The sequence below is a fragment of the Barbatula barbatula genome (genome assembly GCF_947034865.1).
Source record: "Barbatula barbatula genome assembly, chromosome: 7".
NCBI lineage: Eukaryota > Metazoa > Chordata > Actinopteri > Cypriniformes > Nemacheilidae > Barbatula > Barbatula barbatula.
The window spans coordinates 14441952-14456348 of record NC_136770.1 but is presented as its reverse complement, the minus strand read 5'-3'; the positions used below and the strand labels follow the sequence as shown (position 1 = coordinate 14456348).

At 38.0% G+C, this 14397-nt stretch overlaps 1 protein-coding gene across 1 annotated transcript in view; it reads right to left on the bottom strand.

The window, feature by feature from the left end:
* scn8ab (sodium channel, voltage gated, type VIII, alpha subunit b) overlaps window positions 1-14397 on the bottom strand; it is a 53234-nt gene that overhangs the window by 28643 nt on the left and 10194 nt on the right. The window contains exons 3-10 of the mRNA XM_079460438.1: window positions 11985-12115; window positions 11626-11706; window positions 11394-11522; window positions 8005-8096; window positions 4838-5059; window positions 4097-4160; window positions 3726-3867; window positions 3221-3427 (exon numbers count right to left, since the gene is read on the bottom strand). Of these exons, the coding sequence (XP_079316564.1) occupies window positions 3221-3427; window positions 3726-3867; window positions 4097-4160; window positions 4838-5059; window positions 8005-8096; window positions 11394-11522; window positions 11626-11706; window positions 11985-12115 (1068 nt within the window). The remainder of the gene's footprint in view (window positions 1-3220; window positions 3428-3725; window positions 3868-4096; window positions 4161-4837; window positions 5060-8004; window positions 8097-11393; window positions 11523-11625; window positions 11707-11984; window positions 12116-14397) is intronic.

Sequence of the window (14397 nt, the reverse complement as noted above, 5' to 3'; positions counted from 1 at the left end):
CTGATTCAAGCTGATAGAAGCGCAACTTTGACTGAAATATCCACTTGTTACAACCGAGGTATGCAGCAAAGCATTTGTGAAGCCACAACTCGCACAACCTTGAGGCGGATGGGCTACAACAGCAGAAGACCCCACTGGGTACCAGTCATCTCCACTACAAATTGGAAAAAGAGGCTACAATTTGCACAAGCTCACCAAAATTGGACAGTTGAAGACTGGAAAAATGTTGGCTGGTCTGATGAGTCTCGATTTTTTGTTGAGACATTCAGATGGTAGAGTCAGAATTTGGCATAAACAGAATGAGAACATGGATCCATCATGCCTTGTTACCACTGCGCAGGCTGGTGGTGTAATGGTGTAGGGCACACTTTAGGCCCCTTAGTGCCAATTGGGCATTGTTTAAATGCCACGGGCTACCTGAGCATTGTTTCTGACCGTGTCCATCCCTTTATGACCACCATGTACCCATCCTCAGATGGCTACTTTCAGCAAGATAATGCACCATGTCACAAAGCTCAAATCATTTCAAATTGGTTTCTTGAACATGACAATGAGTTCACTGTACTCTTATGGACTCCACAGTCACCAGATCTCAATCCAAAAGAGCAACTTTGGGATGTGGTGGAACGGGAGCTTTGTGCCCTGGATGTGCATCCCACAAATCACCATCAACTGCAAGATGCTATCCTATCAATATGGGCCAACATTTCTAAAGAATGCTTTCAGCACCTTGTTGAATCAATGCCATGTAGAATTAAGGCAGTTCTGAAGGCGAAAGAGGGTCAAACACAGTATTAGTATGGTGTTCCTAATAATCCTTTAGGTGAGTGTATGTCTGCGCATTACATGAATCACATTCCTTTTCCTTGTTTTTCTTTTCTAATAATTTAAAATGTACTATTGCATCTGAAACAAAGGCTTTTTTTCTGGTAACAGTACTGTTGGACTAACTTTTAACTGATATATTTTAAGTTCTATTGCTTTCTCTATTTCCGCCTATCTTTTTCCCAACTAGTACTTAAAGTGTCGAAATGGATGCCTTTGACTGTGACCTTGGAAATTAGCCCAATAACTCAGTGATAACTGTAACCTTCTCATTTCTAATGACATGTCTCCCATTTCTACCTGTAGTGCTATGATTAGTGTAGTTTTATAGCACCTGTACATAATCTCAATACCTGATGCTGTATACTGTCTAACTTCCTAAGAGACGTACCTGCTGCTGATCCATACACCACACAAGCATAATCTAATACTGATCTAATCAACCCACTATATATGGCCTTTAATGCCATCCTATCTGCCCCCACTAACTTCCTACTAAACACCTCATTATATTGATCACTTTCTTACATTTGTCGAATATTTTCTGGATATGCATCGCCCAAGAAATTCTTTCGTCAAACCACAACCCTAAAAACTTAAAATGTTTCACTCTTTCCAGTTCTTGATTACATAATTTTAACTTTACCTCACTTCCAATTTTTTCCTTGTAAAAAAACATTATCTTTGTCTTGTCAACTGAGAATTTAAAACCCCACCTGTATGACCATTCTTCAACTATTGTAATAGCCTCCTTTAATTTTTTAACAATAAAATCAATGTTCCTTTCCCTTTTCCAGATTGCCCCATCATAAGCAAAAAGTGAAAACTGCAGCCCATTCTCCAATCCTCATATACATCATTGATCATAATAGAAAATAATAAAGGACTCACTATACTTCCTTGAGGAGTTCCATTTTCGATCACAAACCTTTCTGAATAACTGTTTCCTATTCTAACTTTTATTGTTCTCCCTGATAAAAATTCCTTAATCCATGTATACATTTGACCTGTAATAACTAATTGACCTAATTTGATTAACAACCCTTCTCTCCACATCATGTCGTAGGCTTTCTCTATGTCAAAAAAAGACAGCCTCTATACTCCCTCTATTTATTTGTGCTTTTCTTATTTCGTGTTCTAGACACACAGCTGGATCCATGGTATTTCTCCCTCTCCTAAAACCACTCAGATATTTAGATAAATATTTATTATTTTCCACATAACAGGCCTGTAACCTTTAATTTACATTATTTTACAGATATTAGATGTCAAAGCAATAGGTTTATAATTTACTGGATTCGTTCAATCTTTCCCTGGTATGCAGGTGCATCCTCTTTCCACTGATCTTCCTTGAGATGTTTCTACAACTTGATTGGAGTCCACCTGTGGTAAATTCAGATGATTGGACATGCACACCTGTCTATATAAGGTCCCACAGTTAACAGGGCATGTCAGAGAACAAACCAAGCCATGAACTAAAAGGAATTGTCTGTAGATCGCTGAGATAGGATTGTATCAAAGTACAGATCTGGGGAAGGGTACAGAAAAATTCAGCAGTGAAGGTCCCAATGAGCACAGTGACCTCCATCATCCGTAAATGGATAAGTTTGGAACCATCAGGACTCTTCCTAGAGCTGGCAGCTCTGAATGGCAAGCGTAATGTCTGGAGGAAACAAGGCACCGCTCATCACCTGGCCAATGCCATGCACAGTGAAGCATAGTGGTGGCAGCATCATACTGTGGGGATGTTTTTCAGATAGGTGACTAGTCAGGATCGAGGGAAAGATGAATGCAGCAATGTACAGAGACATCCTCGATGAAAACCTGCTCCAGAGTGCCCTGGAACGAAGGTTCATCTTCCAACAGACAATGACCCTAAGCACACAGCCAAGATTACAAAGGAGTAGCTACAGGACAACTCTGTGAATGTCCTTGAGTGGCCCAGCCAGAGCCCAGACTTGAACCCGATTGAACATCTCTGGAGAGATCTGAAAATGGCTGTGCACCGACGCTCCCCATCCAACCTGATGGAGCTTGAGAGATCTTGCAAAGACGAAACGGAGAAACTGCCCAAAAATAGGTGTGACAAGCTTGTAGCATCATACTCAAAAAGACTTGAGGCTGTAATTGGTGTTAAAGGTGCTTCAACAAAGTATTGAGCAAAGGCTGTGAAAACTTATGTACATGTATTAAAAATAAAAAAGCACATTTGCAAAGATTTCACACAAGCTTCTTTCACATTGTCATAATGGGGTATTGTTTGTCGAATTTTGAGGAAAATAATTAATTGAATCCATTTTGGAATAAGGCTGTAGTGAAGTGAAGTGCTGTGAATAGTTTCCGTATGCACTGTATGGATATGGTTTACTGTGCCTTCGTGTGCATATGCATGTACTTGTGCCTCCTCCTGCTGTTTTCTTAGTTGCTCCAACATGGTTTGAAACTCCGCCTCCTTCTGTTCAGCCTCCTCCATTGTGGCCTGGTTCTGTTCCTCATAAGCCATGGCCACCACAGCCAGGATTAGATTCACAAGGTAGAATGAACCCACGAAGATCACCAGCACAAAAAAGATCATGTATGTTTTCCCTGCAGCTCGCAGAGTCTATGAAAAAAGGACAAGTTTAAGATCCCAAACTATTTTGGTTTGTCATTCTAGTCATGTAATTTGATTGAACCAAGAGTTAGGACATTTGACCTTAAAATTGAATTAAAAAGGTGAAATAATTCCTTTAATCAATGGATAATATAGGGAATTGATTAAGGCAGGAATGCAGCATTCTGCTCTTGTCTGCTCTGTCTATACTTAAATAAATATAATTCCATTACATTGTACAACAACTGATTCTTTGTAAAAAGCAAAAGTGAACTAAAATGACAGAAACATTTAAAAGAGTACTTACCAGTTGGTACAAATTTTCCCAAAAGTCTTGTGTCATGAGTCGGAAGAGGGCAAGAAAAGCCCAGCCAAATGAGTCAAAGCTAGTGTAGTCATAGTTTGGGTTGCGTCCAGCTTTCATGCAAGTGTAGCCCTCCGGACAGCGCCTACATGCACACAACATTTCAAAATGGGTTTTGTATTTTCTATCAAGTCATTAAATGTAGCATTACTTTTTAGCATGTATATGAAAACACAAATACATTTTTCCTCATTGTTATAGTTTTAGTTCTCCAAGTGGGCTGGAATTCATTGTATATAAAACTGGCAATTATGTGCGATAAAAACCTTTATTATGGATTCATAATGGAAAAAAGTTGTGTGTGTGCTCTTCACCCTGAGTCTGAGCTGTTTCCACAAAGCAGAGCATCCAACATGCCTGGCAGAATGTAAAAGTTTTCTGAAACAAGAAAAGAGACTTGTGTAACACCAATGCATTCCTGACATCATTTAGAGTGTTTTTCCTGTCCAAATATGATTTAAAAAATCCCTAATTTGTAGGATCACTAATTTACAATCTGTCAGCAAACTAAGCTTGTTCACAAATGTAAATGTGTTAAAATAGTCTTAAAATGCCACATGTCTGCAGATTTGGTTGTGCTCATCATTTAAAAAGAGACAAAGTCTATGGAGACACTTTGTTTTTTATTAGTACTCTGAAGAAGATAGTAGATATTTCATTTATAGAGTGTTACACATAAAAGCAAAATGAAAGGGCTTGTGTTATTACATTGTCATTATGGCGTTAAAGTGTTTTGACACTTTTCCCTAATGTTCACAACACAAATAAAATACAAAAAGCATTCGCCTCTCTTTCGTAGATCCATGTCTCAAGTGATCTAAGGATACATTTTTAGGGCTTTTTATTTGGCTTACACATTTTTTAACGAATGATTGTCAAATAATAAAAATGTCAAGCGGACATCTTTAAGACTTGCAAGACTTGCAAAAACTGAAACATTAAGCCTTTCTGGACCAGTGTTGTATACATCCCACAAAATGCTTGATAAAAGTGTATTGGGTGTTTCATAAATTTGTTCAAAACTACCCTTAGCAGTACGAGATTTGTTCACTTACTCTCATTCATGATGTATTCATTGAAGTCAAAGCCCTTGCTGCCATTAGCCAGGTAGGTTTCTGTTTGGTTGATTGGCCAGATGACACATTTTTGCCGAAGATTACCCATAAACAGCTGCAGGCCGATGAGTGCAAACACACTCAGACAGAACACTGTCAGAATCATCACATCTGACAGCTTCTTCACTGACTGGATCAGAGCGCCCACAATGGTTTTCAGCCCTGTTAAAATATTAGGAAACAGACACAACGGGAAATATACAGTCTGCCAAAAATTATTTGATCAGACTCACACACCAGGCAATTTGTGAACACACATACCACACATAAAATGTATATAGCCTATGTGCTGAAATAAACATTCCATTCTTTTACATTGTAATTTGTACTGCAATTGTCCCCCCATTTCCAAAGAATCTCACATTATAATTTCGTAACATTTTCATGTGGTCCTATTTTATTTGTTTTTAACCCATGACATTTAATTTTACTCAACACTTGGGTTGTCCATATTTGGCCCAACCACTGGTTAAGAACAACCAGGCATTTTTAGAGAGTGAACATTAACTTATAATATAAAAATAAAGTATAATATACGGTAATAATGTAGATTTCAGCACACACATCCCAATTCAGATCCCTAAGCAATCACACCATTATCATTGTTTTACTTTCTTTCATACATACACATGAAAAATGTGTTTTCTTATATACTACATTACATTTAACATACGGTTTAAAGGTTCTCCCATCTCGTCATGGTAATTGCACACAAACTGCCTGACTCTTAATAAGTGAAATACTGTACATACAGTATGATTCAGATACACTAAAATGATTAACAATGTGAACATTAATGTAATTGTATTATATTTTATGACAGTTCATTATGTTATTTGAATGAAATTGGGTTTGCGTGCATGTGCAAACCTTCCTCTCACAGTGCTACAGTAGGGTGTTCAGGGTGGTTGCAAAGGTATTTTCGGGTGGTTGCTATGGTGTTATTTGGTAGTTGCTATTCTGATTTAAGTTGCTACTATGCATTTGCTAAGGGATAATGAAATGACTTCCTAACTGTCCAGGTTGAAAATCCCATCCAAGTCTATATATTAATTTGGCCCCTAGACATGTGTAAAGCGTTGCTATTTTTTATTCTATTACTATTAAAATAATAATTATTGCCCAAAGCACAAGTCTTCTGTATCTGTATATGTGACCGTGCCTGTGAAAACCGAGCGAAAACATATCGAAAAAAATACAGACCGTTTAGATATTGAAAATGACATAAATAATCTTTAATAATTGTATATCCTTCTGATGTGTGATGTATTAATGATAGAAACATAATGAACTGGATTTTGTCTATAACAAAATTAATCTTACAACATTTTCTAAAGTGAAATATCTTATTTTTTCTAATTGCTATAGGGACAGGTTGTAACCTCGAAGAGATAATATGAGAACTCTTTAAAAGAAACACACATAGAATATTGAACACATATCAGCAAAACAGACGGTGCTTATAAAGAGCGGCGCCATACACAAACAGTATGCAGAGAGCCAACACAGGGAGAGGAAGAGGAAAGGACAGGCAGGGGGAGGAAGGTCATGCAGGTCATTTAAACGCCAAGGCTGAAGGCAGCAACATCATCATTGCTTTATCATTATGGTGTCAATGTCTATTTAACCAATCGTTAACTCCCAGAGAACATGTAACCCCATCTTTATTTCCCTGCTAATGTCTTGACAGGCGAGAGATACCATGTGCCTGAAGAAGTCATTCAGTTATCTAAATACTGAAATGTTAAACAGCAGAAAATAATAAGAATTTTATAACACTAAATGTGTTTTGTTGTGTTTTATGTCATTGGATATGACTGTGCACGTTTCACAATGTCTGTAAATGACACACCTGTTCCTTATGTTTGGTTTCCATAACCGTAATAAACACATACTCACAAAGATCTTGTCTTAGTCTGACATGACTTTTTTACTTTCCACTCCGAGTCCTTAAAAGGAACTATAATTTTACAAAAACGGAAAAGAATTGTATATCTACATGTGTGTAAAGGATGCAGAAATTCGAAGAAAGCCACTTGTTAACAACAGAAATATACAAATAGTTGAATGAAAGAAAGACGAACTGAAAAAAGCAGGTGTCTCCAAAAGCATCATGCAGCAGAAATGTGTCAAACTAGGCTTGGCAGTCTCAGTGAATACGTTACCCACAACCCTTTGCTTTACGACACATCATATCAGCTTCTATTAAAGAAACTCTAATAAGATGTTCCTCATCAAACAGATTGTGAAACATTCTATGACTACGAAATGCATATATAAATGTCACTGTTGCCTTGATGATGTAATTAGGTTGAGTTTTGTTTTCTGCTTATTATAATGGGATGCAACTAAAACTCAACACAACAAAATCGCCAGATCTGTCCTATGCTATGGTAAACTACACTGAGGCTGGACACGACATGAAAAACATCATTTATGTTTTTAGCATGTGTTAGCTTTTATAAGACCTGCATTCTGAGTTCCACATGTGCTATTCCAGAACACTTTAATCTGTTTAGCATAAGAATATTATCTGTCTGCTGGAACAGGCCGTAACTGCTTTATTAGTCAAAGGTCGTGTAGGTGGATGACTAGCTGGTGGGGAACTGCAGTTTACACCGGCAACAAATCAGCTAACGTGTTCCAAAATCTAACTCGATCACTTAAACCAAATCTAGCATGTATTTTTTGCCCACTAAGACCCCCTGAACAAGGTCAGGAATGTTCCAACCGAGATGGTTTTTGCTGGATTTTAATTGCGTATATTTTAAAATATTTTCCCAAAAGTCTCAAATTACATTAAATAAAACATTTAATTTTCAAGCTAATAAAAGGGGCAGCAGATTTTTTTCGACATCAATGATTTGACTGCAGACTGCAAAGCCTATCAAAAATGTATCGTTACCATTTTTGATCGTTTGGATATCAAAACATAAATCGAACATAAAATGAAAGTATTGTTCCTGCAGCATCCTCTCGAAAAATACAGCAAGTCAAGAATAAAAATAAACTAAGAATAAAACAAAAACAGTAGTAATAATACTGGTAATAATACTTTGCATCGGCGTGGGAAGCAGCTCAGCCTTCGTGTTTAAACGCTTTCTCACCTGGTATGACAGAAATAGTTTTGAGAGCTCGTAGAACCCTGAAGGTTCTCAGGGCTGATACATTCCCCAGGTCCACAAACTCTGTAACATATCTGCAACAAGGGAGGATCACACACAGAACAAACACCATGACACAACACACACACAACACCACGGCACGTACGACACGACACTGCCACCAGCACCACCACTGAACTGGGAGGAAGACGTCACGCAAAAGCCCGTCTAACGGGAGAAAAAACGAACGGAGGAGGAAGGAAAAGACAGGAGCATGAAAAGAGAGACAGCGGATGGCGCCCTCTGTTGGCCCTGAGGATGCTGGACTTACCTGGGATGACAGCAACAGTTTTCAATGCCCTCAGCACCCTGAATGTGCGCAGAGCTGACACATTGCCTAGGTTTACAAACTCTGTAATATACCTGCAGAATGGATCGCAGCACAGTTACCAGAGATAGAGAGAAGATGAGAAAAAGATGAGACCAGATTGCTGATTGAAGTGCAGTGAGGGAAGAGGAAGCTTATCGCTTCGAAATGAAGGATGGTAAAAAAAGAAAGGAAAAGCTCATCTGCACATAAAATGCATTGAAGGACTGTTGCGGGATCAAAGCATGTTAAGCTCGAACAAAGACATTTGTGGTGCATTGTGAATCACCACAGCCCATATTTTTCAACTCTCCGGTTTGTAAAACAATTTATAATGGAAGTCTAGGGCCAAGGCATTCCAAATGTTGATTTCTACACAGCCGGTTTTTGTTTTCATTCAAGTGTTTATATTATATTAAGTTATATTATATTTAGGGTGGGTTGCAGTAACTAGGATTAAAGTAAACAGAGTTTTGAGCTAATTGTGGTTTGTTTTATTTTAATTTAAATTACGTTGCACCACTTAATTTTAAACAGAGATTAACAAATCATGGATTAAAATGAAAAAAAAACCTGTATTTAACCATCATTTGCGATTAATTGTGTCCGCCATGATGGATTTGCTGGTGTAATTTAACAGCAGCAGTGTTGCACTGTCATGTAAAAAAAGGAAATAAACAGCTCGTGCTTATAAAAGAAACCTAATTTTGCTATTTAAAACCTTTCTCTGGATAATTCGTTGACCAGTCTGATCATTCATAAACAGCGCATTTCACAAAATTTGCTACCTCCTCAGTAGCAAAATTACAGTTCATTCCTAATTGAGAGAGTTTAAAATAATGGAGCAACAGAATTAAAGTGAATCTAGGTTATTTTTAATAACAAGGTTTACAGTTTAGTGCAACGTAAATAAACCTTGATTTAATCTAGATTTAAAACTAATCCTAAAATAAGGATTAAATTAAAGAGAGTTAAGAGCTAATCTGGGGTTTGTTGATACTAGTTTTATTTTAGTTAGAGTTGTGTTGCACCACTTTTTAAACAAAGATTAACAAATCATTGATTTTTTAACTTTAAAATGTATTTAATCTGCAATTCATTTTATCCGTCATGAAGGATTTGCCGGTATAAAAAGGAAATAAACATGTAAAGGATGTAAAAGAAAGGTTGCTGTTAAAAACCTCTCTCTGGATAATTCATTGATCAGGCTGATCATCCATGAACACATTTCACAAGCCTTGAGGGATATGCGTACGGATATGACAGTTGAGAGAAGAGAACAGTACGGATGTCATAAGTGGGTGGACCTCTACAGTTGACGCCGCTACGAACGGCCCCGCTGGGCGATTGCGTTTCCGGTGGTCGTCCTTGGTCGTGTTTGGGGCTGTTTGCGGCAGCACTGCCGGCTAGGATGCGCCTGTTCGAGACTGGACCGGACCACAATTTATACCGGAGCGCCCAGGATAGATACCGGTGCCCATGGTCACTGGTGCCGCTAAAACAGCTTTTCTCTCAGGATGTCGATCTTTTCCCCTTTATTCACAGACGTTGTTCTTGTATGTATTGGATCAATAAAAAGGGCATCTTGAACTTGACGCTTCACAGCTGATCCACCTAGTTTATCAAATTGCTGTGCCCATACTTTGTGGTGAGGTGTTTTATTTATTTGTATTTTCACACCCAATAAACACATCACTGAAGCACACACATGCCACCTATGTGTCTGATTCTGATCATCTTTGCGCACATTGTATTATAGATATGTGGGGGTTTTTAAACCTCCTCAGTAGCAAGTTTATAATTAATCCCTAAATAAGAGATAAATGAGTGTAAAATAATGGAGCAAAAGAATTCAAGTTAAACCAGATTTACTGTCAAATTCAAACCTGTATCAAATGATAGCTTAAATATAAACATGATTATTTTTAACCAAGGTTTACAGTTTGGTGCAAAAGAATTATTAAATAAACCTAGATTTTATCTACATTTAGACCTAATCCTTATTGGAGCAACCCACCCTAAGTGTACAGGATTCTGCAACATTCATAATTCTTGACTTTGTAAAGTCCCTTTTTGCTATTCTGGCATTTATGATGTAAAAGTACAAGACGTTTACTTTCACATTAAAAGAGCAATATCTACACACAGACAAGATCACCTACTCTTGTGTAAATATGTACAGTATGAATTCTTGTGGTTATGCTTTTGGACAGTGTGTAGTGACATGCCCCATAGAAATTCCACACTTGTATTGAAACCTGAACATTTCTTGAATGTTAAAAGTAATATTCATCATGTATGAACAATATTTTTGCCATTAAACACATTATCAACTACAAGATAAAAATTGGTTTAGATTTGTTGTCTAATTCTAATGTATGCAATTTCTTGAACAACAATTTTTTTTATGTTTTAGGGCAAGGTTGCCATTAAAATATTTAAAGGTGGAGTTTGTACCAGAGTATACAGGTTTTCCTAACACTGCTTAAGTTGTAACATTGCGCTGGGTGGTTGGTAATGTATGTCCTTCAAAAAAATGATGAAATGCAGATGAATTAAAGCTAAAGAAGGAAGAGCAGTATGATAAACAGGGATAAGAGCAGACATCTTTGAACAGCGAACTTCCATCCATGACCTCTAAGACATTGTGCAGAACAAGTCTCTGACTCACGCACCCCTCTATGAAAGCATGACCTTGGGGTTCAAAGTTCATGTTGAGGTCATAATGCTGCAATAGCATTACATTTTAGACACTTTACAGACCTGCACAGTGTGTCATGTGTCTTAAACAATACATTCTGTTGCGTTGATTGTAAATACACCAAAAACTAAACTGCACATCAAGCAGGGGGAACATTTATCTCCAAAAGTCTGGTCTACAACTCCCCTGAAGGTCTATACTACACAGTGGTATAAGCACTTTATGTAAAAATCGGTTCATGTAAAAACATTCGTACGATATTATCTTGAATAAGTATTAACTTACAGTTCCTTTAACGTTTCAAATTAATGGAATTATACTTACGCCATAGAAATGACCATGAAATCCAGCCAGTTCCAGGGGTCTCTGAGGAAGGTGAAGCCATCTATACAGAAACCTCGAGCCACAATCTTTGTGAGTGACTCGAATGTGTAGATCCCCGTGAAGGTGTATCTGACAGATTGTGATAAAATGAACATCATTTTTAACTTTCTGAATTGCTGCCCTTTTTAATCACACCTAATAAAAATAAAACATAAGAAGAAAGAATACTTACTCGACTTGTTTGGACCATTCTGGAGGATTGCTGAATGTCATGAACACACAATTTGTCAAAATTGTACACATGATGATCATGCTGAAAAGTGTAAGAAGAAGTTAAGGAAATCCTACACAGGTTCATCCAGGAGGATGATATCTCAGTCCAGATGTCAAAACAATAGCTGAATAACAAGCACACAAAAACAAAAATACTAAATTTGCACATAATAAGTCAAATATAGAAATAGAAATATAGGCAGCTGGTTTACTAATGCTTATAACTGGAAGTCAAATGTAGTGGGTAAACATACAAAGCACATTTCTGAAAATAAGTTTCAACAATCATCATCACAGCAGTGGCAATGTTCAAAGCATTGAAAAGGATATGAATGTATCAAAATTTTAATTGCTATTTGCCTAAATAGGTTAAAAGGGCTAATGATATATAATGAGGGCGTGGCACTGAAACGGAAGATCGTTTTCCCCTTGTTAAGCACTATAAAGGTCTGAGGAGACAAGAAGACAAAACAGAGGGAGAGAGAGAGAGAGAGAGACACAGAGAGAGATTAGCTATGACAATCGGCATGAAATAAAATGGAAGAAAGCAAATAAATAATAAATATATATATTATATATATAATAAATTGAGAAATGAAATGAAAACATTATAGCTGTATTGAACATAATCGTGTAGAATCTGACATAGCACACTTTATGGTCAATGACTGTGACTACATTAAAATAAAGAGTACAAAGTCAACAACGTGTGTTACATAAGGGTCAAAAGCCATTTTCTAAATCAGGCCCGATGATTCGAACACAGCTTTATGCGAACAAAACCAAGACAACCGCATTGAGCTCTGGCAAAGAGAGAGCTCTTACAGGAACTCGGACTGTAATACTAACGCTAATGCTAACCGCTAACACTGCGATCCATCAGAGGCAGAAGTGCTGACTCCGGATAGTGAAGGAGGGGTGGTGGTGTGTGTATGAGGGGATAAAGGTGGGTCAAAAGACCTGCAAAGCTCCTTTGATTCCATGTAATGTATGAAAAAATGACTTTATTCACATCTACACTGTTACATTCCAGTTCACATCACTGAATAAGCACTCACACATAACACACTGAGTCTGCGCGTGTGTGTGTGTGTGTGTGTGTGTGTGTGTGTGTGTGTGCTTTATGCAGCACACTCGCCCACTCAAGGAAACACCAGAGAGATACGCAGATGAGCATCTTCCTGAAATCTAATTAGATTAAAAATAGACAGCTGTCTGAAGGAGGACAGCATAAGCAGCCTCATTTCAGAACCCATTTGAACTGTATTTTTTTGTCTGTCCGTCCATCTGTCTTCATCGGCTGTAATCGGTTTCAAATACTGTAACATGTTAAACAAAATAATACATTAAAAGCAGCGTATGTCAGTCAGTGTCCTCTAAACTAAAGACAGCTGTCATTTTAGGGCACAGATTCCCAAAAACTGTCACACTAGCAAAAGCTGTGAACAGCCCAGAAGGCTCCATGTGCTACTGAATACCGAGCACTGGTTTCCCCCGAGTCTCTCTCTCTCACACACACACATACACACACACACTGCGACAGACTGTGGGCTTCCTCCACTGGCGGGAGCTCCCACACTGCACTGTTAGCTTAGGAAGTAGCTGCGGATCTTTCTCTAAAGCTCACAATATCCTGTCCTAAATATCCAGTAGATCGTTCAGGTCTTTTCTCATATCTTCATGATAATGAGCATCACATTTACTGGATGATGTTACATCATCACTGTCATGAGAGTAAATAGCTAAAGAGAGTAGTACGCCCCCACCCACAAAAAAACTAGAAACATGCTCATCATAACCCAAAGTAGGCCATCTGCATAACCCATGATCAAATCATCAGTTGCAAAAATAACCTTGACCCCTCGTTCTTGTGCATTCATGCCTTTTTTTAAATGTCAGTGACCAATACGTTCATCTCTAAAGCATCAAGACTACATGAAGGATCTTACTTTAACAGAAGGTAATGGATGCACAGGAGGTTGCATGAACAAAAACATGTTTCACATACAAAGATCATTCACAATGCAGCCTGTTGGTCTTTCCGACAGAAAGCATATAAGTGATATGCTGCAAAGCTACTGAAAATTTCATCATCTACAGAGAAGAGAGCCAGAGAGACATGAAGACGTGGACAAGAGCTGAGGGAATGCGGAGGGGGAGGAGAGCTGGGGCGGAGGGGGGTTCAGTAGTGGTAAAACTGGATATAGCATCACTGTTGCACTTAACTCCAAGTACATCCGATCTACTCTACGTCATTCAATGCACTTACCGTAAGGCCTCAAATGAACACTCCTTCTGAACGCTATCTGACACTTCTCCACGTTTATTCACATCTATCTACAGTATCTATCTATCTATCATAGACATCTACACAGTTGTCTATCTATATAGATATCTGTCTGTCAACAGACAAGCTTAATATGACTGTTAACATCAATATACAGCCAAACCATATACAGTACTTACAGTATGAAGGACAATAAAGAAAATAATAAAGTACATAAAGGAAGGAATACAGAAAATTAAAGCAAGCGATTAAATATATGATCTCCCCATATAGACGACTGTCTTCACCGCTGCCTCTAGAGGTCACACACAGCTGGGCCAAACAAAAAACTTCAATGCACAGTCTCAGTTAACTCAGCAGCCGGGTCACATCCCATATTTCACAAGCATACATTTACAAAGCTATGTGACTCCTGAGCGTTCTGCTGGTTTATATACCTATGAC